The following is a 27,490-nucleotide window of genomic DNA, read 5'->3' on the forward strand; positions in this document are numbered from 1 at the left end:
GGATTTTCTGAGACAGTCCTCGCGCGTCAGTGATCAATATCTTATTGCACCACACCTCCTTCCGCTTCATAGAATAACACTAACCCGTTAATGCATCGACATGGTGACGTTCTTTCCACAAGGTAGTTTACATTAGCCTACACAGGGCGTCTTGAAAAGTCACAATCTATGTTCAACGAAACAAATTGCTATGCAATAAAAGTGATTTAAACTTATTTTCAAACTTCTTGTAAACATATGTTTTCATAATCCCTTCACTTTAGCCTTTATTAATATCATTATTATTTTTGTCAATAAAGTATCTCAACCAAACTGGATATAGGCTATTTTTAAAGGCATCTGAATGAATGTGTCAGAACATGCCGTAATAAACCTTTAAGAACCTGTATTTTTACTTGATAATAAAATAGGCCTATGTAATGTCATCGAAAAGGTGGGGCCGCAACCTTGAAACATAACCAAGCCAAAGAGTTTGGAAACGCGCTTTCTTCACTGTAGAAATCAGGCACAGTGGTAAAGTTAAAGAAGTGTGACTACCCCCTAGCGGAAAGCGGAGGTTTTGCAAGTAGAATTAGGTTTGCTGTGGAATTGCATTATACTGTAGCCTATAACAGATTAACCCCATGACATCTCCAACCGGAGATAATCTGACCAGACCACGACAGACTATGAATGGGAGCCAGCAGTGGGCCGAGCACGATATGAACCACAGGAGAGCGAGAGAGAGCGACAGAGAGAGAGATAGATGGAGAGAGAGCGAGAGAGAGAGAGAGAGAGAGAGAGAGAGAGAGAGAGAGAGAGAGAGAGAGAGAGAGAGAGAGAGAGAGAGAGAGAAAGAGAGGGAGAGAGCGCGATAGAGACAGAGAGAGAGAGAGAGAGAGAGAGAGAGAGAGAGAGAGAGAGAGAGAGAGAGAGAGAGAGAGAGAGAGAGAGAGAGAGAGAGAGAGAGAGAGAGAGGGGGGCATGTGTGGAAATGTTTGTGCATGTGTAAGGGGGAGGAGGGGTAGAAAGTAGTTATCCTCTGTGGTATCACATGCCATACATAATGGATGCCAATTTAAAAGCACAGATCTTTCTGTCAAATTTATGCAGACTAGCATACAGTACATTACAAGGAAAACGACTGTCGTAGGGTATGTTGAATAATTGTTAATTTAAAACATCCACCTGATCTGCTATCACACGCCAGTTTACACACAGCCTAATAACTGTGATGTAACAACGGTAACGTCGCTTTAAGGTTGTCTTTCTCCACCATGATCAACAATCCTTCACATTTCCTTGTTTATTGAAAAATGAAGAAATACATCTGAGGGCTATAAGATACATGAAACCAGTGTTTTTTTTTTTTACGAGTGTCAGTCAAATAAAGCAAACACATTTAACCGATCTGTCGCGTGGTAATGGACTGATGGACAACGGGTTCAACGATGTACACCTCATACGCCATGCTAGCACACAGTCCCGGAACAATCGCGCTATAATTTCATTCAACATATTCATCCCAAACGTTTTCCCTAGCACGCAGCCCAGCTGTCCGCTGCACAGAGATGCCACCATTTGTCATCAGTTACGGCTTAAAGAGAAAAGAAGCGCAGGCCTCCTGAATGGAAAAGTAAGTGAAGCTGAACTAAATCCTTGACAAACAGATGTATGGCAGATGTGGCTGCCACAGCCTCTGGTGGGACCGAGTCACTCCCAGGCTAGCAACAGGAGAACCGCAGTATTTCTCTAATCCAACAAGTTATCTGTGTTGTTGGGACTGCTAGTCTCCCCTCATCCTCCTCTTCCTCCACTGTGGTATATTCCGGGCGTCCGTGGAAAGGGGTCAGGCCATAAACTGTTGAAAATAGCCTACTCTAAGAACACCGGTAAAATGGTTCCCCGTTCCACAAACAACAACAAATGAATCGAAGTTTTGCAGCATCGGTTACAAACACATTAGTATATGGGACACTAATTAATTGCTAAATTAAATTTGTAGTAAATATATAAATTAATAAAAAATACTTTGAATTAGATGTAACATTTGGTGCTGTTTCTGCCTTAGTTTTAAACCTGAATAATACAAACAAGGCATTTATTAATTGCTCTATTTACATTGCACATTAATTAGATTGTACATTCCCAAGATAACAAGGGAAACAGCCCACCATTTGGACAGAAGAACATCTAAGTAAATAGGAAATAAACAAGTAAATACACAAACATTTACAAACAAAGATAATGTAATTCTCATAGGAAAACAAACAGATTTCAGGGTTTCATTACCTACAGGGTCAAGGTTAATCAGACTTGGTCCTTTCAACACCCTTTTCCCCTCATGCGCTGCAGACCTTCTGGCAGTACCTGGCCTCGTCTATAGGGAGAGCTCCAATCAGCTCCTCCCAGACGCTGCCAGCTTACCCATATTTAAAGGTTAGGTGCTCAGAGCTCATTACTTCAGGGTAATTAAATCACCTTTGACCTCACGGAGTGTTCTGTAGTAAGGAGCTAGCCAAGCTGACTGGACTATGTTACAAGAGCAGGACACAATTTAGCCTTTTATAGTCCACACCGGCATCATTTAAAGTTCAATACTCGACTGTAGAGCACATTCACACTCTTTTAGGAGTTATTTTTTCTTTCTTTGAAAATCCTTGCTGTTAGTTTTCCATTATTTCAGCAAGCCTGTTTCTTGCTAGCTCAAGTGTGCAATTTGATATTTTCATTCATGCTGATTCAATACAATCTCATAGCGTTTTAGGACAAAAGTCAACATTTTCAAACTTTAAAGGAAAAAAAATAACAGGTAAATAATTATACATAAAATGTCTGAAACAACCAGATTTGGTTTGGAGCTTCATATAGCCTACACTGCATGGTGGGAAATGTAGTTGAAAAGGTGCACACATTCTCAAGGATGAGGTAATGATCCAGAAAGTCTTATTTTAAAAATCGCCTATCATGACAGTTGGCAGACCAATTCGCAAATGCGTATTAGTATGGAACCTCTCAGTTCATTTTCTATTTCAAAGGGGCGTTATCAATGGGAGCAGACCAAAATGCCGTTGGTTGTATCTATCCAATTGCGTCCAATCAGAGCAACAAAATGTCATCTTGGTTGTTTACGAAAATGCCTCAACGGCGCTCCTCATCATATTAATCCCGCCCCCATATCAGATAAACGGTTGTGATTGGCCTGGCCCGGCACCCTCCAGGCTTGGTGTAAATCTGTCTGAATGGGAGGGTGAGCAGATATATCTACCAGAGCAAAGAAAGAGTTTGCAGATTCTTCTGGTTCCCACCCGAGTTTATCATTCCACTTCATAGTTGTACGTCAAAGGTAAACATTGAGGTACGGTAGCATGGTAATAATTTTTCCTTGTCCATCCAAAATGGCAGTTGAATAAAAAGCATCAATACTGTGTGTGTCTTATCTCCTGTCATTCAGTCAGGTCAAAGTGTGACAGCGGTGATTGAAAAGGTCCATGTTAATTTACACTGTCAATGTAAAAGTTCCTTTTTGAGAGACGAGGCAATTTACCAGCAGACTAGAAGCGGGATTTTCAAGGCAAAGAAGGTCACAGTACCTCTCTAACAGTGTCATGCAAATCACAGTAGGAGATAGTCAGAAGATAGAAGACATCTCCTTTCGCTCATGATCATTTCTCTTCTAAACATTTCTGGGGCCGCAGAGTGGAACATCATCCTTATGTAGAAGAGGCTCCTTTAATCACCGGTTGATCCCTGTTCAGGTACGTGGCCCAGTACACCAGGTTAAACGTTCCAAAGAGAACAGGGAACACTATCCGGGACATCTTGTCAATCTTGCTCACACTGTTGTAGGTCTTTTTGGGATCGGGCAGCTTGCTCTCGGCTGACTTCAGCTGGACGGAGGTGCTGTTGGAGATGGTGGAGATGGAGACGTCCTTTGTGATGTTGGGTGTGTAGTTCACCCCCGCCGAGCACACGTTGTTGGGCTTCTTCGACAGCACCATGGGGTCTCTCTTCTATGGACGGACAAACAGGAAAAAAGAAAGCTGACTAAAGTCCTTAGATTTAGGGTCCCTACCGATGTAAAGAGACCACTAAAAGGTCCCGACCAATAACTAGCAGTAGAGCTGGGCTAGTTTTAGCATAGGGTGATAAAAATGTTTGACACCCCAATATTCAAACCAAACCTACATTCTTGGTTAATAGTGATATTTAAATCAATACCGAGTCATACACTGACCCCCCACCAACCCCACAGCATTAAGACAGTTGATCAGTCAGTTGATCACTTGGGAGTAGCTCAGCGGTAGAGCATTTGACAGCAAATCAAGATGTTGCAGCTTCAAATCCCCCACCCCCCCCTCCCCAACCATGTGCCATAAGTTGCTTTGAATAAAAGTGTCTGCTAGATTCCATCAACCGTTCCATGATTGTTCTGGAACCACGCATGCCAGTCTTGTGTGATTCTAAGAGCCTACCTTGGGGTGTTGCTGCGCCTCCATGGCCTTCTTCCCGTCCCAGGCCCAGCTTCTCTTGGTGAAGTAGTTGACGGTAGCGAACTCGATGAGGGCGGAGAACACGAAGGCGTAGCAGACGGCGATGAACCAGTCCATGGCCGTGGCGTATGCCACCTTGGGGAGCGAGTTACGGGCGCTGATGCTGAGGGTGGTCATGGTCAGCACGGTCGTCACTCCTGGAGCAAAGCGACGCGTGGGAGGCGATGGAAGAAAGAAAACGATTACTGGGTTTGTGTTGCGTTTGTGCGGTTGTGACCACACAAGCTGGCCGGCTAGAAATAGGCAGGGTGTCCTGTGACACTGTCCTGTGGGGGAGGAGGGGGTGGGGGGAGGTGTACTAACCTGATTTAAACATACCTAACTTAGTAATGGACTGTTTACTGAGGTTAATTAGGTTAGTTCCAAGTGAACCGCCATGGGGGGGGGGGGGGGGGGGGGGGGGGGCAGGGTTTGGCACCCACGATGAGTGTTGCTATAGGTACTAACCAAAGACAGTCCTCGCAGGTACAGACTCCCGGTTCAACCAGAAGGACACCTGGGAGAGGATGACTGTCATGAAGCAAGGCATGTACGTCTGGATAACGAAGTAACCGATCTTCCTCTTCAGGTAGAAGTGGGCCATCATGACGGTGTACTGACCTGCAGGGGACAGCAGGACGTCAGACTGGGGGACCGCACAGCAACACGTTAGTGTGACCTAGCAACTAGGGTGTTAGGGTCTCGAGGAATATTAGACATTATCAGAGAATAGTTTACTTGAATGTTTTAGTTTCAACTCGAGGAATTATCTTGTTGCTATCTCAGTACATCTCTTTTGAGCACAGTGTATGGATAATGCAAGCAATCTACAACATTTTTTTCCCTGTTGATATTTTGATCATCTCACTATAAATGTTATATGATTATGTGCTGTGAGTTTCACACTTAATAAAGTGACAGTTACAACATCATTCTTGACGGTAAAACAGAGATGGTGGAGAGAGAGAAAAAAACATAATATCCTGTTAACCAACTGAAGATTGCATTTGAAGCTTTTAAAAAAATCCTCTCAAGCCTTCCTCTGACAGCACTGATAAACTATAGAAAATCCACTGATGACTGCTGCTTTCTCCAGGCAAAATCGGATTTTTGTATCTCACTAATCCCTTGTCACAATCTGCCTCCTGCCCATCACTTCTCCCTGGGTTGGGCTCAGTCCATCCCACTCACTCTGCTCGCACTCATCAGGGAGACACACACACACACTCCCCGTCACACACACACACGCACACACACAATCTCCAGCCGCAGAGATACCCGCTCCTGCTAATCACAAGGATCTGGTGGGATGGAGGGGGGTTGACGGGTCCCCACAAGAAGCTCACGATTCTGTCCGCTCAGGGCACACCGCCGCCAGCCTGCCTCCAGCCGAGCTACGCCTCCTCCCTGGAGCACCCATGACTCCCGACCCTCGGCTCTGCCTCCTCGCTGGCCCGACCCATCGTCCGGGGGAACCCTGGACCCTGCTGCCCTTGATGCATGGAGCCCAGTGAGACTCGAACAGGAACGAACATGTTCATTTGGTGGATTTTACTGCAAGGATTTTGGAGCGTTTATGGGGAACTTCCTTTTATTTCGGAGAATAATGCAGCCATGTTGGTCAATTGGTGAGTACCAGGACGGCAGAGAACGACTTGGTGGGGTGAATTGAACCGTTCGGTGGATAAACTGTGTTTTTAAATACTTTTGAAACGCGTTAATTTTGCTCTGTCACAATTTGAGTTCACAATTAGAAAATCAACAAATGAGAAACTACATGAAAATAATATTTCATCGTATGCATTGTTATTTGAAGTCTTTCTAGATGACTCAATAAAAAAAAAAAATGATTGAAGTGTTTTTAAACCTGCATCTCTCTACCAAAGAGTAAAGGCAACCTTTGCAGGTTTGAGTATTTTTGGCCGGGCTAATACATCTGGCATCCAAGGAGGATGTCATGTCCCTAAACTGAGGCCTGCTAATCTCCTCTTGATTTAGAAGAGAGAGATTGTTCCTCAGATTAGGGCTGCTAATTCAAGAACCTACAACTACCCAACTGTCTCTGGGGTCAGCAAGCTCCACAGACCTGGCAGCCAATCAGACGGCCGACCTGCTGTCTTAGCCTGACCTCGTACCGCCTTTTCCCCCCGCCAACACCCTGAAGTGTGGGAGCTCTGCTCCAGCACCAGGGTGCAGCAGGGTAGAGTTGGCAGGGAGAGCCAGGGGACACATCCGACTAAACTGTTTGTGCATGACAGGGCTTACTGAATACAACAACTGACTTAGAAGGCAAAACAACCAGGGTTTACAGCAGTCGGTATATCTGTGACCTGCGTGTACTGCAGAAATCTCTGGTATCTAGGAGTTAAACCATCGTCTCTGGGCCTGTTTCAGCTCTGAACAATAGAGGGGGAATCCATAAAAACCGGGCCGCAGACGACAGCTGAAGAGTATTACAGTTCCATTTTTACATAAGGGAATTAAGCAGATGTCTTTCAGTCCCACGTGTCACTGCCAGAACGTCCAATCCCTACGGGATCGGTGATGTCATCTGCTTATGCAAAACGGACGGGGGCAGTCCTGTAGGATTAACCCCCTCCTTTCCTGGGACTTGGGGAGGGGAGTAGGCCTGTCTCACTTCCAGGCTGGGCCTATAGAGACTGCTGCTGTTCCACAGGGGAGCCCACACTCATTCATGTTTAGGGCCTTGTATTTTAGGATCTTGTATCTTAGGTTCTTGCATCTTCAGGACATACCGTAGAATAGTATGTTGTAATGACTTGTGTATCTTTCAATCTCGTATCTTGAGCTAAAAAACCTCCCTCCCTCCAGTAGCATCCTACCCAGTTCAAGTTGGGGGGAGGTGTGTGTTGGTAAATGGTGTGAAAGTGAGACAAGTTGGGAAGTGTGTTAGGCAGGTTGGGGGAAGGAGTTGGGGACTGTGGGAGACAGGTCGAGGAGTATGTGATAGGAAAGTGTCAGACGGTAGTGTGTTAGACAGGAGTGTGTGAGACCGCAGTGTGTGTGACAGTGTGTGTGTACCAGGAGTGTGTGTGACAGTGTGTGTGTACCAGGAGTGTGTGTGACAGTGTGTGTGTACCAGGAGTGTGTGTGACAGTGTGCGTATACCAGGAGTGTGTGTGACAGGTTGAGGAGTGTTTGTGACAGTGTGTGTGTACCAGGAGTGTGTGTGACAGTGTGTGTGTACCAGGAGTGTGTGTGACAGTGTGTGTGTACCAGGAGTGTGTTTGACAGGTTGAGGAGTGTGTGAGACAGTGTGTGTGGCACCTCTGCTGGTATGGATGTCCTCGGTGCCGGCAGTCTGGCCAATCAGATGGTACTGGTTGAGCCGTGAGCCATCCTCCGCCACCACCACTGACCTGGCCGCCCCCAGTGTCCACGTGTACACCACCTCCGAGACAGGGTAGGCATCTGGACACGAGAGAGACAGAGACACAGTCACCAAACCTTCAGACTAGCAGGACCTCAAATACGCAATTTATAAATGAGCTTCCTGACCTACAAAACCTGAGAGGTACTTTCCGAGCTCTGACGAAATCGGACACACTTCCACATTCAGACAGTGATGCTGAATGAGCGTTTCAGCAAGTTGTAACATTTCTTTTTGCAGATGTTTTTGTTGTGAGAGACCTTTTGTGCATGCATACTATCACTACAAACTAGTAACAGTGAGGTGTCATAGATTATCGAGGAAATCAATTTAGGAAATCAGCGTTTGGCAGATGATCGGAAGATCTGAAGTGCAGATGTAGTTGTTTATATTAGCAACATGTCCAGTTAATCTAATGGTGTGGGATTGGAGTTGACAGGCTGTTTGTGTGGCAGCACATCTGACCCTGTTGTCTATCCACATTCTGGCTGACCCAAAGGCACGGGTCAGATTCTACAAACCACATTCGGATAACGGGAAAGATAAACACATCCCCCCTACACACACACACACACACACACACACACACACACACACACACACACACACACACACACACACACACACACACAGCTAAATCATCCGCACGGTTATGGCCTGTGATCTCTCTGTGTTGATTTTACAGCACAAGATCTTACATTTCATGCTCCACTTTATTTTCCACCGTGAAAAGTGATGATCTATTGAGATCTCCAGGCTGCCCCACCCCACCCCGTCCTAATCCCTCCATACATTTGCTCTCACACACCCATGGAAACACCCATCCACACTATCTCTCTGAGATTTAGCCCTGATCCAAGCCTTGACTATGGGTTATTAACCTTAATCAGGACAGACACACACACGGAAACTGGATCACAGTCTGAATTAATGCTGCAGACTGTGGACAGGTATCCTGTAATTCTGCAACAGAGAAATTTGGTATCTTGTCATCCTTGTTTCTGAATTTGTTCTATTTTGTACTATATTGTACAATTTTCCAAGATGAGGGTGCTGGCACATAGGGTCTGAGATGGTGTGAATCCTGCCCGAGCATTAGTGTGGTCATTGAAAAGTAGTTTGGACTGAGCCAGTCAAACAAAGTGAATATAATTTATTTTAGTTGAGAAGGAGAATGTGTAGGAGTGGCTCTGCACTGGCACCACAGGGGAGAAGGGAGAACAGTTCCTTGACTTTTGAAGATGGTCTGTATGTGAAATACAAAAGGCAGAGTGAAGACAAGAAAACAAAGAAATATGTGAGTTTGAAAGAAAGAGATGAGAGATGTGGAGAACCAGAGAGAGAAAGAGTGAGAGGAGAGGAAGGGAGAGAGGGAAAGGGAGAAGAAATAGAGGGAGGGAGAGAGTGGAGGAGGAGAGAGGGAATGTGTGAGTCATTTTGTTCAAGGCAACACTGTACCAATCTTCTTCATCATTTTGATGTTGATATTTTTTCCCCAAAAGAACACAAATAATTGTGGATGAAAGAATAACTTGTTTTATCCCCTGATGACAAAGTATATTTTCGCTCTGTGAAGAAAATAATATGATATAGGTACATCTCCAGATTTCCATGGACGACAGTATTGTTTCTCCACTGTAGTCTCGGAGAGCAAGGTCGGCAAGAAGTAGAAAGACAGAGAGAATGAGCCTCTAATGTGCACGTTAACTATACAACTTTAAAAAACACAGGAACATTAGGGCCTTTATGGCTGCTCACTGTTGAACTTCTATCAGGAAAGGACAGCTTGGTATTGCTGGGGCCACAGTTAAACACAAACGAGGATGATCATGAAACGAGGACACAGTCTATCATTATTTGGTAGAACAGCTAAGAGACTTGGCACCCAGAACACTTCAAGGGTGCCAACTATATATTAGGACCTGACCCAACTTACAGGGAGCTCTTTCTAAACAAAATATAACACTTATTTTACATTGGTTTAAGTTGTATGAAGTATTTTAGAGAATAAAATAAGGCTATTATTCTGGCACATATTTAAACAGAGCAAATATGAAGGTATTTGCGGTTTGCAAACCAATAAATAAATTGTTGGGAGTAGCAGCAGTTGAATTTTTCAGGTAATCTACAATCTAAAATGATGTCCTGCCCTCACCATGTCAGTGCCTCTTTCAAATCTTCTCAACCACAACAGGCTTAAATACAATCAAAGAAGAATTGAAGCCCAATTATTGTAAGAAAACAAACTTTTCAACACTATCACTGTAACTATTATCTTTCCGTTTTTAACGACAACCACACATTCAAAGTCAAAGGAATAGCAATCCCAAGACCTATTTCAGGTCTAATCTCTATTCTATTCATAGTCTATGGTGTGACAACTGAGCCTGAAACAGCGCTTGAACACGAGGCTGTGACCTGGTCTACAGGTTAGGGTATTTCGCTCTCTCTCAGGACCTAACACAACACTTCCAATGATCCTGAGCTAACAGGATGAAACGTTTAACCTAAAACCTCCATGCGACATCACAGACACGCAATGCTCCGCTGCGCACACACACACACACGGCCCGAATCCTCTTACAACTTGGAGTGTGTGGAGTCTTGCTTCCCCTTTGACTATGACCCGTAATCAAATGGTGGAAAGACTTGAGGACGGGCATGTTAGCTTCATGCAGGCCCAGCAAACGCTGCTGTTCATCCCTCCTTCTCCTCAGGAATGCTGTGGGCCACAAGGCAGCGCAGGTACCAATTTATAGTGAACATACAAAATCTGTAGATTTCAAACACACTTCCAACTGTGTAGAAAAAGATAAATTGAATGAAAATCTATTAAGCTCCCACTTAATACATTTCAAGTTGATTAAGAGATATTATTTTCCTGCTTGGTTATACAGTATCAACGCCAATCCCACCAGGTGTAAAAAATAAACTTTAACCCGCTGCCCTCGTTTTCAGAAGCAGATATTCAGAATGACAGAACAAGCGCTGTGTTCTCTCTGCTAACAACAATACTGTCCTCCAAGAGGAAAACGTTCTTTTAGAGCTTTTTCAGTGTTGTGTGGTCAATATGTTATTATGTTATGTTTCATTCACTTATTTCTTAGCCGACATGGAGAGATTGTGTGGTCGTGGTGGTTTACATTCTTACAGTGTGAAGGTATGTTTGCTGGGTTCGGCTGTGTTGTAGTCATGGAGGGGAGGGGATGGTGGGACGTGGGGTACTCACAGCTTCCAAACTTCAAGGGACATGCATGGGCATCCATAGGAAAGTCTTCTAGTTGCATGGGGCATTCTGCTGCTATGGTTAACCTGGAGCAATTGCACAAGGTCAAAGGGTTGGGGTTAGCTTATCATCATCATCATCATCATCATCATCACGCCTATCATTATCCATTCTTATATTCAGCCAGACATCCGAAAACAAAAGCTTATTTTAAATTGTTGTAATCTCATGTCTTCCTGATTTCCTGGTCTGATAACTCAGAACAGAGGATTATAAAGATGACACTGCCATCTTGTGGTCATGTTCAACTCTACCTTATTCATGAATGCTCAAAGATAATTTATTTTATCCTGGAACATCACAGTCCCGAGAGGAGGTAAAATGCACCCAAACAAACGGTGATAAATCATGATAAAAGACGGCATGTATATGAAAGCCTTCTCTGGCCCCTGAGGACCACCTGGATTCAGGTTGTCTCCACATCGGCGTGTAAATATCCAACTGAATCGCCTCACTTATTGTGTGCGAAATAGCTGAGGGATTTCAGCTTGGGTTCATATATCAAGTCAGAAACACAGTCAACTGAGTTTGAGAGAGAGAGAGAGAGAGAGAGAGAGAGAGAGAGAGAGAGAGAGAGAGAAAGAGATAGATAGAGAAAAAAGGAGGGAGAAAGAGAGAGATAGGGATAGAGAGGAACTGCTTCCTTCCTGTGGCTGGAACAAGACAAGCTACGCAGAACAGAAACGTTCTCATATAGATCAGACAGAATTCATGTATTCAACAACAAGGAAGTAAGAAACCACATGCATTTCCCATGGCGGTTAATAAGACGATGCTATTCTACTTCTTTGGATGGACTGGATGTTTTTTTTATGAGGGCTACCCTGAATGTAGTACTGCACCATGCTCCAGTATGACACACATGGTCACAGAGGTGTCGGGGCAAACAGTGAGCGGTGTTAGCATGGTGTTAGAGTAGGCAGCAGTACTAAAACGTGTCTTTTTACATAACGCTTTGAGTTTGACATCACTATTGAGGTACTATTGAGCTACTTGCACTGATTACACACAGCGTTGTAGAGGAAGACGTCATGAAATATGCTTTCCAGGAAAATGTAGAACTTGCTCAGAAACATGGTGAAGTGTCCATGGGCTAATGTTTTTTATCAAACAGGGTGAGAACGCAATCACATTTAGTCATTATCTTGCTAGAAAGAAAGAGTCTGCCCCCCCAACCCCCTCGCTCCCCCCCCCCCCCCCCCCAACGTACATGAATATTGCGAGGCAGAGGCAGAGCATGCCGTAAATCTAGGTAGTGCCTAATCTCTTTTCCCTGGTAATGGCAGTGCATTAAGAGAGACTGTAGTAAAAGCAAAAGATTAAAAGCCACATCCTGATGTTTCATTTCCCGTTGTCTGGGTTCTGTTACATTTTCAGACTGTGTATTCTGTGAATCTGTACTTCCTCATTCAAAAGCCCGACCCAATCACCCTGATGAGAACAAGACAGTAGGCCATGTGGAGGCCTGTATTGGGATTCTTTTTCTGAAATGTATGTATGGGATGTGGCCCATTGAATTTACTTTCTAGATGTTTTGGTGTTTAATGATCTCAAATATAAAACATTTGCAAAACTATGCAAGCTGTGAATGCAAAATCATGCAACCCAAAACATATTTTTGAGGTGAACAACCTTATCATTTCATCCATACAGTAGAAGACAGTGCCTTAGGCCGTAACTCTAGAGAAGTTACTGAAGTATTGTGCAACATTAACTGCAAGCCAAGCAGCTAGTTCAACTACATTACCCAGAAGGCCTTGAGGCAGGGTGGTTAGTAACAACTAGCTAGATCTTGGTAGCTTTCTCCTCCCATGTTGTGAGAGCTGGTATGTAACTCCTACGTCAGCTCTCCAAAATTGATTGAGACGCGACATCAACGCACCTCATAGTGTAGAGTAGAGTCCCATCATCCTTTAGTCTCAGCAGCTTGTTGGGCGTCGTCATGTTGTGGGCGATAGACTTCTTGCCGTTGAGGAAGAAGGTGTCAGGAGTCCAGATGTTGCTGGCCAGCAGGTTGTTCAGAGCCAGCATCTCCATGGGGCCCTTGAAGCAAAGACGCTCATCCTTCCAGCTCTGACGGAAAAACACATCAATGGTGTATTCCTGGGATGGGGAGAGAGAGCGAGAGAGAGAGAGCGAGAGAGAGAGAGAAAGAGAGAGAGAGAGAGAGAGAGAGAGAGAGAGAGAGAGAGAGAGAGAGAGAGAGAGAGAGAGAGACAGACAGACAGACAGACAGACAGACAGACAGACAGACAGACAGAGAGAGAGAGACAGAGAGAGAGAGAGAGAGAGAGAGAGATAGAAGGGGGGGAAGAAAGAGAAAGAGAGAAAGAAATAAAGATAAAGAGGGAAAAAAAATCATGCTATTGATTTTGGGTATAACACCTGCAGGCACATATCTATGATGCATGAAGTAGTGTGCTGTGTAAGACATGGATTCCTATATTAGACTCGGCAAGTGAGAAGCTACAGCAAATATGCAGCCAAATAACTAACCCACTCAAATGTCTGCACTGTTTTGTATGTTTGTGTGACTATGGTGTTTTTTTGTTTTGTCTTGTTTTTTTGTTGTTGTGGTAGAATGTATGGAAAGGTGGGGTTAGCATTAAATTAACTCACCATCTCAGTGTCTGAAACTGGGCCGAAGCTCGTGACAAATATATTTGTTTTGATCTCTGTGACATTTTCTGTGGACAGAAAGGAGAAGGTTTAGTTTGTTGAAAAGATGGGGGAGCATGATAAAGTCACGACTAATCAAAGATCATTCAGCGTTTCTTTTCCGACTGCTTCGCCTCATCTCCATATCTCGAGGATTGAAACACCAGTCAGGAAGCCAGTCCTCTGACTGCCTGCCCCTTCATTCACGAGGAATGAATGCACTGCATTTGTATACTTTGATTGAAGACAGGACAAAATGAAAGAGAAGCCAAGGAACGTGAAGACCAAGCCAAGGATGGAACAGAAAGCTTCTCTCAGATACAAAATCAGACAAAAAAAGGTTACAAAATAATATATATTTAATCTTCGAGTGTTCACTCTGTGGCTTCTCTCCTCTCAGAACAGCACCAAGACTCTCAAGGTTATTTTCTGTAGATTTTAGAGAGTGGAGGAGAAGGCTCTTATAATGTGCAGAATCGAACGCCGCAAAACCAGCCGTTTTCTCCTGCAATTGATTGCATATGATTTGCTCTCTGCGTGGTCTTCCATCTCAGTAGCCGTATTGTAAAACCTATTTTCTTTCTCCCACCTGGTAGCCCAGCTATTATGCCCAATCACAAATTATAAAAGAGCTTTGGTAGGATAGAAATGCACCCAAAGCAGTTCCTCTCTCTCTCACACACACTGCAACACAAAAAATCCCAGGCCTAATTCACTTACATAAATCCACCCTCTCATTTTTCATAAAACAATAGTTCAACAGCACCTGGCAGGAGAGGCAGAATCTTTGGAAATCCCACCATGAAATAATGGATTCAAGGGAAACCAAACCAGAGCAGACCATGGGATATAACCCAAGCTGAAATTCCTCTGAGTGCGTGAATGTATCTGTGCCGTGACCTCCTTCCACAGCCTTCTGTGGCTCTCTGTATCATCTGATTGCTGTCTCCGTATACCTCCTAGTCCTGGCCTTAGACGGTTGTCGTAGCCATCCAGCAGCCCATCCAGTATCCTGGTGAACACGGTGATGCTGTCATTGTTCTCCGCCTCCTTCAGCGCCTCCGACGTTGTTATGGAAACCCTGGAATAGAGTTTTAGGGTGGCTAATTACAGATTGTCGTGTAATGACCCTGCATTGAGTGTCTATTAAGCAATGAGAAAATTCAGATTTGCTGAATGGGGGGAAAGCAAGCATTACTGAAGGATATGTATTCTACCATAGGTTCAGCAAAGGAGGAGTTGGAACCTGTTACTCTGCAGTTTATATTTGCATGCTAATGCATGGTTGTGGAAGTTTTACTTACTTCACAAGGCATGTCATGCACATCAGCAGAACAGAGAGAAACATGTTTTGTAGTGCAGAGACTTTCATCATTTTGTGTAAAAGTTCTGGAAAAAAAACAACAACAAAGTTGTAGATTAGTAGTCATTTTCCTCCTTCAAACGCAATTTGATAAACACCCATTTACTACATAATTGGCCACATTATTCAAATCAAATTGCATTTGTACAGCCCTGTTTATAGATGCCCATTTAATTGTATCTAAACCTCCCAAAGACTCTCAAAGAAGAAGACAAATGCCAGGGGGAAAGTCCCAGGAAAGCCTTGGAAGAAGCAAGTCAGTGAGGGATCCCCTCCTCCATATTATGTCCAAATCCATCCAGTCTTACTTTACACAATACATTAACACTACCTAACCTGGTACACAACACATCATATCACACAGGACAATCGTCAGTCCCCTGGATAAAACGTTAGTTTCAGAGTCTTGATATGGCTAAAAGGCATTCCTCTTTTTGGTATACGTATACAGAAACGGTCCTTGAACGTGTCCCTTGCCGATAGACTACACCAGCCACCTCATTGCACCAGAATACATATCTCAGTCAATCTCAGTTTGCTGCAACTGTAGTCGTAGCCTAGTAGCCAACTGTGAGCTTAACTGCGTAGGAATTCACAGGCTGTGCAACACCATTCAATGGTAACCCTCCTTCCCTCCACCTCCCCCCCACCTCTCAAAAAAAGAAAAGAAAACGGTACCTTCATACAGAGGGTATCCCAACTAGAGAAGTCACAGAACACATTTGGGTACCTGAATTGTGAGCCGTCATCTTCGGTTCGATGTCAGTTCAAGTGGGGTTCAAAACCCGCAACAATGGGAGTCAAGGAATGTCGAGTGAGTCGAGAAGCAGTCTACTCAGATCTACCACCGCAGGCAGTCTGGAGGACAGTGTACTGGACTGATATGCATCAATGACTTCCCACTCATATAGCAACGCTGCGTCTTGTCCTACACCCTTCGCATGTTCTTGAGAGGCGCTTATATCCTACCTGCTCGTGACAGCGTTCGTCCGCGATGTCAGAACCGACTATTCGCTTTAATCAAGCACACTTCTCACCTAGACACTACGTACATCGTTGCATGTAAGCTATGCTAGCACGACGATTTCAGAAATTATTTTTCCACCGCTTTCCAGCTGTAGTTTTTTTCCGATTTTTTTTTTCTATCTTTTTTTTTACAGCGGTCAATCGGAGATCCGTTCTTAGCCTATCACACCTGGACTCCACGTGCAGGCTCCAAGCTCCGCCAACCTAATTCAAAGTAAAAGTCATTGCTCTCTCAAGCATTGTGCTAGTACCGTAGCCTAAACCAAACCTCAGGTTCGACGTCCTCGTGCAAAATGAGGGTCACTGGGCTGATTTTCCGAACCCTTAGTTACACCCCAAAATCCCAGCGAGACCATAAACCACATGCCTTTAGGCAACACGTTCAATCCCACTCCTCTTTGCCTGTCTACACTGTCCTCGTGAACGCGCGATCTGCCAGCGAGATTAATGATCTCGATGTCCTGCCCTTGAATAAAGGTCCTGTTTTGACATTGAGCCGACTTAATTGATGATTGCCTACAGCGTGAAAGTCCCATCAATTAGTACAATACAACCAGCGAGGCTTGCGTACTTCATGTCCTCCTTAGCATTTGCGCATTCAAAATTATGTATACTTTGTTCAATAATAAAAGGCTATGCGTAAAAAAAGGTATTTAAAAAATACATAGACTAAATGAACAAATTCGCTAAACATTTGCATAACAAAGTCGTACTAGCATGCCGATTGCCATAAGAGGGAACTCGAACTCCATATTTTATGTGAGCCATGCTACCTAATCACAATGCACTTACTCCAACCGGTAATAACATCTCCTCATTAATTGGGTTACATCACACCTAACCGTATAGACTTATAATTACCCGGCGATTTATACATTATATATATCGTTATGTGTTGCGGCAATGATAGTCTGACAGAATGATAGACTAACATTAGGCCTATTCCATTCATTGTAGTTTCAGCACCACATAGTGTCTGTTCAGCACCACAGTCGTGCTGGACAGCTCCCACACTGCAGACAGTAAAAAATACAGCATACGTTGTTAGGCTATACAGCATAGACTTACTGTTGTTTACTAACCAGACAATCACAAACCACACAAACACAATTATGTGTCCAATCTAAAGATCGATTTATGGATACAAAACCTATGAGGTCCATGACTGTGTTCCCCTGTGGACACAGTTAGAAGGAGATCATTGAGAGAGCTTTCTTTTATCAGTTGAGTTTGCTATTCAATCTACAGTATGGATCACAAGGGGTTCGTTGGTTTTTGTTTGACCACCAATGTGTCTCATTAGGAGACAATGGGCTACTAATTATTATTGGCTGCTGTAGAACTGCAACGGCTACTCTGCAAATTGTGGGCCTGTTTCTGACCTTGCTTTCCTCATGTCTTTCAGGAACGCAGTCGACGGAAATAAGAAGTTGTTTGCAATTTACGACACAAGGTACGTTTCAATTTCCAGCTTCAAATCTTTGGGGATTAATTAAATTGTGATCAGAGAAAAGGTCCTCTCAACGATTTCAACCAGTTCCACTTGCCCACAGCTCTCAGGGCACGTGGGACTGTTTTATGATCTTCATCCCCAAGGAAACGTGCGGTCGATAAGGATGTTGAACTCCACACCGTAGGGAGTTTTGGCAAACTTGATGAAAGAATAAATTATGGCTATATTAGAAATCAACATTAATAAATGATGTTTCGATTGAAACGTTATTTATGCTTATGTGTCGGTTTATGTTTATGTGTAGCTTAAGGGAATGCTGTTTTTTTAAGACAAGTCAGAAAAATCAAGAGTTGTTAGAGGGTGTGAAGTGAGCGGGTTTGAAGCTCATTTGAACGGAGTGAATTTACTGCCTCTACTGGCAGGTTTCTACCGTCAATATGCGTTTCTGTTGTAGTTCTTTAGGTTAACCCTCGCATGAGACAGAGGCATGAGCAGTCAAAATAAGAGTGATGTCAAACCTTACTTTGAACCTGAATGATCTTAAACGACTTCAACGAGTGTTTGTGAATGGACTGCTCTGATTTTGAATAGAAATATCCGGATAATTTTATTAGCACTTTGATAAAGCGTAAGGAATGTGGGCTTTCCGAAGAGCAAGACTGTTCAGTGTTGTTTCTGCACCAGTTCTAGTGGCAGTTGTGTGTTGCGCACAAAGGTGAGTGTTTTGATGTCGAAACGTGGACGCTTTTGGAAAGTATGTCTTGTTGACTTGCAAGTTGACACTATTCATGTCATTTCAGTGTCAATGAACCAGGGAACATGTCTTTTGTGAAAGAGACTGTGGATAAACTGCTGAAGGGCTATGATATCCGTTTGCGTCCAGACTTCGGAGGTAGGTATCACATTTCGAAGGTTGCTTGCAGTCTCTCCATTTCTTATGCAATATGGCGCAATCATATGCAAAGTACATGCAATATTATTAAATTGAATCATGGTTATTTGTCGTTTCAGGGACCCCTGTTGCAGTTGGCATGAGTATAGATGTGGCGAGCATAGACATGGTGTCCGAAGTAAACATGGTAAGTGAACTTCCGTTCATTATTTTTTTTTGTTATTTGGACCTGGGCTTTTAAAATCTCACCTGCTCCTCGCCTAACACACACACACACACACACATACACACACACACACACACACACACACACACACTTTACATTTCAGGATTAGGCTACTCGCTCATGGACATTGTTGCGAAGAAGCATTCCTATGCTGCGGCTGAGTGAAGTTTCGTAATGATGTGATTATGACTTAACGCTTCAGTTTTGTTTTAGTTTTTAGTTTTCTTTTCTGTGGATTTGACCCATCCTGTGCTGAAATAGTTTCACGTAGTTTGGGCTTTGGGCCATGACTTTGTTACTGCTGCCCTACCAGCTGAGTGTATAGCGAAGAGGTCACTCTTAAGACTACAGTGAATGATCTGTGCAATACTATTCCATGATAATATTGATTATTCATCATCATGAGAATGTATACTCTAACACAAAGACCATGTGTTGTTATTGGATTGGGTACCTTAGAATTTGTGTGCAGTCATGTTGGAGCCCTTCAGTGTTTCGGGAGATCTTGATTAATGCAGGGAAAGTCATTTTCTCCTGGCCCATTTTTCACTAATTCTAAGAGCTGCCTGTGTTATGTAGTCTATAATGTATGTCTATGTGTGTGTTACCTCTCCCCTCTCTCTCCATCTTTCACATTCTCTCTTTCTCTTTCACTCACTCTGTCTGTCTCTGTGTATCTCTGTGTATCTCTCCCTCCTCTCTCTCTCTCTCTCTCTCTCTCTCTCTCTCTCTCTCTGTCTCTTTCTTTCTCTCTGCAGTCTCTATGAGAGGATAGGCACTCATTTCTCAGCGCCTGTAAAACCTTGTCCCTCTTCCTCCCTCCCTTCCTTCTCCCTCTCCCTCCTCTTTCTCCCTCTCCTTCTCTCCGTCTGTCTCTCTCTCTCTTTCTACCTCTCTCTCCCCTTCTTTTTCTTTCTGTCTCTCTCTACCTCTGTCCCTCACTTACCCTCTCTCTCCCCTCTTTCCCTCTCCCTCTATATCTCTGTCTCTCTCTCTCTCTCTCTCTCTCTCATTCAGTAACTCACTCACATGCATACACACAGGCACACATACCCACCTGGTTGCCCATGAATACATCTGTTTTACTGTAACAGTAGGCTGGATCTCAGAGTGAAGAGCAGGATGTTCACAGCAGCTGTCCTCAGCCTCAGAGCTAGCTAATTACCCAACAGCCTGGGTCCTGAGCCTTAGAACGGGTCACCACTGAACTGTGGTGAACATCTCAAATCCTGTTCTCGTGAACTGGGATGTTAGTCGGGGAAAAAGCAAATATGCTAGAGGACTCAATGTCCTTCACTATGCAAATGTCTTATGTAGAAAAGACAAACGTGCACAATTCCCTGTTGTCAATGATCCCCCCCTTTGTGTTTGTAGTGAGTTTCCAACACAGTCTAAAAAGGGGAGTGGGCTGTGAAGTGTGACCCTGGTCTCGCTGTTCCAAACCACAGCACATTTGCACAATGGCAAGAGAGGCCATTTGTATAATTGGATGACTGCTGGTCGCTCTCAAACGTAGCATGGAGAAAATACTATTTAGAGTATGGAAATGAGGTGCTCCACTCCTGTCTGTAGAGTGGGTGGTTTGCTAGTTTATGAGGAAAAAGGGGTTACAGTAATAACATACGTGACACATGAGGATGTTTGAGCTTTTATACAGTTTGAGATATAAATAAGAACAAAAAATTATGTATTTCGATCAAACCCATAATACCTGATACAATGGAGATTTAGAGGGATACAACAGGGTTCCATCAAAGTCACTTCAGTCGTTTCTGGGACTTCAGTCGTTTCTGGGACTTCAGTCGTTTCTGGGACTTGTTCATATGTACATACATATTTGGTGGAGGGTGCAGCTCAATGGTTTGAGCATTTGATTTCAGATCAAGAGGGTTAAATCCCCCTTTGCTTCTGTTAAATGAATATCATGAATACATTATGTAACTGTCTCCAGAATGTGAAAAACATATTCTATGTCATGTTTCTTGGTGTTTTACGTAACAAGGGTAATGGTATTTGATCATTTAACACATTTACAGTACTGCTGTAATGCAGTTTTTGATAAAACACTGCCTCCTTATCCAGTCTATTGCATAACCACATAGTGATTGCAAAAGAGCTATGGCCATTTTCCATCAGTTACTATGGAAACGATTGTAATTAGCCAGGTGTCTAGTGTCAAACATTTGCTAACACTTTCCCCAACGCCCCCAGTATGGTAAACGACATAGTTCTAAGATGAATCCTATCTGCATATGCTTCAAGTGATTAAAGTAGATTGCCATCAGTTGCACGGAGCCAATAACTAGAGACTTCCTGATTGGCCCTGAGGCCACGTTGACTCTCCACGTGTCCATCAGCAGACCAATGATCCAGGAAGAGGAAGGAGGCTGTACGGACACGTGCCCAGAGGCAGCAACACCCTCCAAGCTGGTCTGGGAGCAGCGTGGGGGTGTTAGGCTGAAAGGCTGTCATGGCAAAGTGAAGAGGACATTTGTTTTTCCCCTAATGTTCCTGTCATAGTTGTTTGCTTTCCCTGGAACACGATCTCGAGATGTTCCTCCACACTGGCCCTGTGTGGAGAGCAGAGTGCCGTAATCCTTAAATACTTAGGCGAATGCTAGCTCTCCCTGTTGGCCAGGATTGAGAGGGGTTTATCATGTGTCATTGACTCTCTTAGCATTGTCTAGGCTGTTATTGATCCAGAAGCCAAGACGTTGTGATTGAACTCCCTCCAAAGCCCACAGAGCTTCCTGTCTGGCTTCATGAAAGACCATAATCGAAAACATCTATATAGAAGAATGCACTATATGGTGTTACTATGTCAATGTCTGTAAAGTCATATTCACTGGTCTGTATAATTATTGGTCATTGCTCCTTGAGGGCAACTCCCAACACCCTATAAAGCCCCCCCAGTCAGTCAAACACACAGGTTTGTTTAACCATCTATGAAATTAAATGTGAACAGACCTATTGTCGTTTTTTCCTCATTTGGGTGTGTGTGTGGGGGGGGGGGGTGTGAACAGAGGCAGAGGGTAGGAGGGTGATTCGTTCCCTGCATGAGAAACTCATAAGCAATTAAATGATAATCTGGAAGAGGCAGGGAGCACCATATGAAGAATCCCCCAGGAGAGATTCAGTATCGCAAGACTCCAACCAACCACAAGCAGGTGGAGGCAGACTTAGAGGTTGTCCCCCAAGGAAAACCTAATAGCCCCATTCTGAACTGTGGCTGAGTAAAATCTGCAGCAATAACAACAGTTGTACCCACGAGACTCGGACAGTCTGAATCCACTTTCTGGCCTGGACTGAGCTCTGCTTTATCACTTCACTGTTGTGATCCTTGTTTATCAGCACTGCGACAACACACAATACATATCCTACTGCTAATACACATAATGCTAATACACACCCAGCTAATACACACTGGTAAAACACACAATGCTAATACACACACAGCTAATACACACAATGTTACAGTAATACACACCCAGCTAATACACACAATGCTAATAAACACCCAGAGGGATGTGCGCATGTTGCAGCTGCAAGTCTGAGCTGTGAGTGTGCTTCTCTTCTGAGATTCAGAACTGTCCGGCCAGAGTCAGCACCACACACAAATCCACTTAGCTTTCAATGGGGACCATGCTATTTTTATCACACTGCTGGGGGTGGCCATGCAAATTATGAAGGACCTTCACAGGGATTCCCCACAGTGAAAAAATGAATATTAGTGGAAAGCCCAAGGGGATGAAATTGTAATAAAATAAAATACATCATTATTTATTTATTTGTTTGTATTTAAACACCCAATTGGTGAAAATGGCTCTGCTGAGTGGTTGATAATTGACAATGGATTCCATATCTTGGAATGAATTTGTGTTGTGGCAATGGACGGAGAGAGGTGGAGAGGCCATGGAGAGATCATCTTTTCACCTTGGCTTTCACCTTGGAGCTTGGACGAGGGACACTTGTTCTGGATCATCCTTTTTTACGAATATGGGTTAATTATGAGCAGCAGCTCGATGTTGATACTAAGACCAAGAGGCTGGAGGGGAGGAACAGACGCCAACACAAATGAGATTAGTCGGGTGCAACTGCATCGATAAGCATCATTTGACATTATGGTCAAAGGGATGCCGTCGAGGAGGGCTGCTTCCGACCCATTGCAGTTTGGTATAGCACAAAATGGGAATCTTAACGGCAGTGTTGAATGTCACTTTGGATAAAAGCGTCTGCTAAATGAACAAAAGTGCAATAATGTTGCTGTTAGTATCACCCAAGAAATCTCACTCTTTTGACTTAAAGCAAATGAGCTTTGCTAGAATCAATGCCATCAGTGCATCCCGTAAGAATCCAATTTATTTTCATACTTTCCTCCCCCGGGGGTTTCCCTACAGGGATAACTGCATCAACCTTTTACAGTTGTTTTCAAATGCTTACACACACATTTCTTACTTTTCACACAATTTCTGAAACCTGACACTCAGACACCAGAACCCAACCTGAAATCTACAAAACCATATACGCACATTTTGTACCTTTGACTCAGTTTTCAATTTTTTGCAAAACACAACACACAATTCTCCACGTAACACACACAATTCTAACATGAAGCATCTTGATTCCCTTTTTCAAACACAACCAATCAAAATGCCACACTACTTCATCAGTGCCTCACACTAACTCCTCACATGTGCAAACACTAATTGCTTTACTCAACACCAACCAATCATGGCTTTAGAATAGGCCTATAAATAGCCTAATTTGAGTTGATTGATGGGTATAATTTGAACCTTTACTGTAGAAATGAAAACAGGTATGTAACAATCTACTGTAATGTACACATGTTCTAATGTACACATACAGTAATAGCTGTTTCAGCAAAACACACGGTATACTACAGTAATAACCTTTTATGGATTCTGACAGTGTTGGTGTTTGTGATGCAAGCATTGGCTGTGCATTGAGACCATATTTAATAGGCTGTGTCACAAACTGTGTTGTAATCACACTGAGAGTGTGTGAGTGATATGCTGATTGTGTTATTCCAGCCACGGCAGGTCTGTGTGTGAGTGTGTGTGTGTCTGTTTGTGTGTGTGTGTGGAAGGAGAAGCCTTTCATCTGGGATGTGGGTGATTGTGCACATCAAAGATAGATGAGGACCGCACAGGAGCTGATCAGTGGGCCGCACTCCGGTTCATGCTTTACCTGAATGATTCATTCTCTACAGGTGACGACTCAAGCACACCGTTTACAGGCCGTTTACACGGACAAGGCAGCAGTACACTGTTTCCATGAATTTTGAGAGAATGAGAGGGAAGGAGAAAGAGAGAATGAGAGAGAGATGAAAATCAGGGAGAGAAAATGAAAAACAGATAATGGCAGAGAGAAAATAAGAGATAGAGAAGGAAAGTAAGAGAGGGAGAGGGAGAGAATAAGAAAGAGAGAATAAGAGAGAGAGAGAGAGAGAGAGAGAGCATGAAAATGAGAGGATGAGAGGGAGAGCGAGACAGACTCAGATCAGAAAGGGACAAACACAAGCGTAGCAGTGTTTACAGTAAGAGACAGATCGTGTCTCTTCCCTAGTACATTCCTGACTCCATATGGTAGGGACACCCAGAAAACAGGCCAGCAGCATGGTGCCTGGTGAGAGCCCTTCAAAGAGCATGCGTCCGTGTACACAGTCTGCTCCCTGGGAGAGGAGGCCGGCGCTGTTGGGTAACAGGATTATGTGGTTCAGGCACTTGGACTAACTCCTACCTCGGACCAGCCTACAGTACAGTGGTCTGCTGTTGTGTAATCTTTATCGAGGATGGGACTGAATCAGACAGCCCACGCTGTTCTGGTTGAGGTGGGAACTGAACTGTGTGTGAGTGTGTGTAGGCTCCTCAGGAAACTCTCCTGAGTGAACGAGGGGCCGGTGGTTTGAGAGAGAGGGATTCACTTTCAAACTTCCATCCGAGGGAACAGAAACGACGCAGATGGAGGTTCTGAGGACACCGTCCTGAGCTGTTAGTAATAGTACATGATGTGGAGTTTAGCCTGTGGTCGTGTTTTGGGGCCCTTGGGGGAGATTTGTGTGACCCTTCTGAGAGACTCTGGATGCTGGGGTCCCTGTGTGCGGACAGGGAGATTAGGGTCCTCTAGAATCTGTAACAGGATTCTTCTCCCCTAATGGACAGTTGGTTTTATAAATGTCATCGCTACGCACACATAAGGACATGTTCTTGCCAGGCATGTATCTCTCTGTGACTGACTTTGTGCTTCAAAGTCTGCTATCCACACATCAACACTATCATGTTCTTTCTCTCTGTCTCTCTGAAATGTTTCACTCTGTCTCTCTCTTTCTTTACTGAATCTCTCTTTCCCACTCAATCTCCATCTCTCTCTTTTTCCCCCTGTCTCTATCTTTTCCTCTCCTCCCTCCTCTTCTCTCGTTCTCCTCTCCCCCTCTCTTTTTCTCTCTCTGTCACAGAAGCACAAACACACACACACACACATCACACTGTATAACGTGTCATAGAATAAGAAGGTCAAACTCAGAACTCAATCTGGTTCTCATGAATGTTTGTTGTTTCTCCCCAGGACTATACGTTGACCATGTACTTCCAGCAGTATTGGAGGGACAAGCGGCTGGCCTACGTGGGGATTCCCCTCAACCTCACGCTGGACAACCGAGTGGCCGACCAGCTCTGGGTACCTGACACCTATTTCCTCAACGACAAGAAGTCGTTTGTCCACGGGGTGACTGTGAAGAACCGTATGATCCGGCTGCATCCAGATGGAACCGTTCTCTATGGCCTGAGGTAGATTTCTACGTTCTAAAACCTTGATGGGGGGAATTGGTTCTGTTTCAGATACGTTTTTGTGTCTGTTAAGTTTCTTTGTGCCTGTCAAAAGTTATCGCTTTTTGTTGTTCTGTCGGTTTCCAAACGCACTGCCAAACTGTGACTTAAAAAAAAAAAAAATTACATATGTAACAGTAAAGTAATTATTACATTTCTTAAATCAGGACTCTGCTTGTGATGTTAAATATTAATTATGAATATTAATGGATTTCCAGAGGGCATGAATAGTTTTAGTTTGACAGGCTATAAATTAATAAATATACATTAATATAGATCTGTGCACCTCTAAACATCAATTCAACTCTAGGGTAATTGGATGTCTTCACAAAATAAATTGTGAAGAATAAAATTCTATCCATGAAGTTTTATTGTAGGGTTTCTATCTGAAACATAGACACTGACCCTGTTCTCCACCTGGTGTGTGTGTGTGTGTGTGTGTGTGTGTGTCTGGATTGGATCAAAACACATTACCTCTGGAGTGTAATACGTTTTGACAAAAACACTCATCTGGACTTAATACAATTCAACCATAACTTTATATCAGGAATGAGCCACCTGATATGGCTTCTCAGACTCTTACCCATGACATCACTTATCTTATTTATTTATTTATTCGATTTTTGGTGCCTAAACCGTCTAATGGTTTCATACTAATGGGTGCCTTGGTACCTCAACCCAGGTCTGGCTACATTCAGGCTGCTTCAAGGGTATCCTGCAGGGATGATGGACTCCTCCTCCAGCCCCCCATCCTGCTCCAGACCCCCCCTCCTCCCCCAAACCCCTCCTCCTCCTCCAGACCCCTCCTCCCCCGGACCCCCCCTCCTCCCCCAGACCCCCCCTCCTCCTCCAGACCCCTCCTCCTCCTCCAAACCCCTCCTCCTCCTCCAGACCCCTCCTCCCCCAGACCCCTCCTCCTCCTCCAGACACCTCATCCTGCTCCAGACCTCCCCTTCTCCTCCAGACCCCCCCCTCCTCCCCCAGATCCCTCCTCCTCCTCCACACCACCCCCTCCTCCCCCAGATCCCTCCTCCTCCTCCAGACCCCTCCTCCTCCTTCAGACCCCTCCTCCTCCTCCAGACCCCTCCTTCTCCTCCAGACCTCCCCCTCCTCCCCCAGACCCATCCTCCTCCTCCAGACCCCTCATCCTCCAGCCCCCCCTCTTCCTCCAACCCCCCTCGCAGCTTTGCCTGAGCAGTTCTTGTGGTCATAAACTACATTATGAAGTGAGATGCCTCAACATCAATGTATATGTTTCTGTTCTCCTGTAACCTTTTATAAGATATAACCTACACGTCAATTGGTTTCCAGTGCCTTCCTTGCTTTTAGCTTCCAGTAACCTAACACAGGATACATCATTAAGATGAAAGATCACTGCACACAATAGTTTCATCATCTTTACTGTTTGCTGCAGTTCCTTGGCTGTGCAGCGAGTTTGGGTTGATGGGAATAGTGCTAGACCGTGCCACAACTAACAATCATCCATAAAGTATCCATAAAGAACTTTCTGGCTTGTATTTTCCCAGGATAACGACAACAGCAGCCTGTATGATGGACCTGCGGCGCTATCCTTTGGACGAACAGAACTGCACTCTGGAGATTGAGAGCTGTGAGTGATCTGCATCACATCTCCTTTTCATCTCCATAAGCAGTGTCACAAAAGGCATACGTAACATAGGTGACCATAGATGTTGGCATGGTAATCAGCTCAAGCCATCAGGGACATTCAGAATGAAAACTTTGATTTAAAAATCCAGAACTCCAAGATGTGTCTCTTGGGCAGCGTTCTGTTTTGGTGAATCATCGTTAGCTGAGTTCTTCAACGCTGCATATCTTTTC

At 44.1% G+C, this 27,490-nt stretch overlaps 2 protein-coding genes across 3 annotated transcripts in view; one reads left to right on the top strand and one right to left on the bottom strand.

The window, feature by feature from the left end:
* Window positions 1–3,692: 3,692 nt before the first annotated feature.
* LOC146260760 (gamma-aminobutyric acid receptor subunit alpha-5-like) lies at window positions 3,693–15,958 on the bottom strand. The gene is made up of 10 exons (XM_084668696.1): window positions 15,940–15,958; window positions 15,151–15,235; window positions 14,803–14,927; window positions 13,808–13,875; window positions 13,071–13,291; window positions 11,132–11,214; window positions 7,800–7,943; window positions 4,980–5,132; window positions 4,455–4,669; window positions 3,693–3,992 (listed from the first exon to the last, which is right to left on the bottom strand). The coding sequence occupies exons 1-10, from the start codon at window positions 15,956–15,958 to the stop codon at window positions 3,693–3,695; spliced, it is 1,413 nt and encodes a 470-aa protein (XP_084524822.1).
* Window positions 6,012–27,490, top strand: part of LOC146260761 (gamma-aminobutyric acid receptor subunit beta-3-like) — a 28,281-nt gene continuing 6,802 nt past the window's right edge. Inside the window, exons 1-6 of one of the 2 annotated variants that reach the window (XM_084668694.1) lie at window positions 6,012–6,139; window positions 17,641–17,688; window positions 18,489–18,580; window positions 18,700–18,767; window positions 25,392–25,612; window positions 27,178–27,260. In XM_084668694.1, coding sequence (XP_084524820.1) covers window positions 6,012–6,139; window positions 17,641–17,688; window positions 18,489–18,580; window positions 18,700–18,767; window positions 25,392–25,612; window positions 27,178–27,260 — 640 coding nt within the window. Of the gene's footprint in view, window positions 6,140–17,640; window positions 17,689–18,237; window positions 18,404–18,488; window positions 18,581–18,699; window positions 18,768–25,391; window positions 25,613–27,177; window positions 27,261–27,490 lie in introns of those variants that run through there. The other variant, XM_084668695.1, reaches the window with a different exon arrangement.

The sequence above is a fragment of the Hypomesus nipponensis genome, chromosome 12 (assembly GCF_054491055.1).
Source record: "Hypomesus nipponensis isolate SF chromosome 12, ASM5449105v1, whole genome shotgun sequence".
NCBI classification, from domain to species: Eukaryota; Metazoa; Chordata; class Actinopteri; order Osmeriformes; family Osmeridae; genus Hypomesus; species Hypomesus nipponensis.

Excerpts from the sequence above, each read along its gene's own strand:
- LOC146260760 (XM_084668696.1), bottom strand. Across the intron at positions 5,133-7,799 it reads GGACATCCATACCAGCAGAG|GTCAGTACACCGTCATGATG; the intron begins GTGCCACACACA and ends TGTCCCCTGCAG. Across the intron at positions 3,993-4,454 it reads AGGCGCAGCAACACCCCAAG|AAGAGAGACCCCATGGTGCT; the intron begins GTAGGCTCTTAG and ends GTCCGTCCATAG.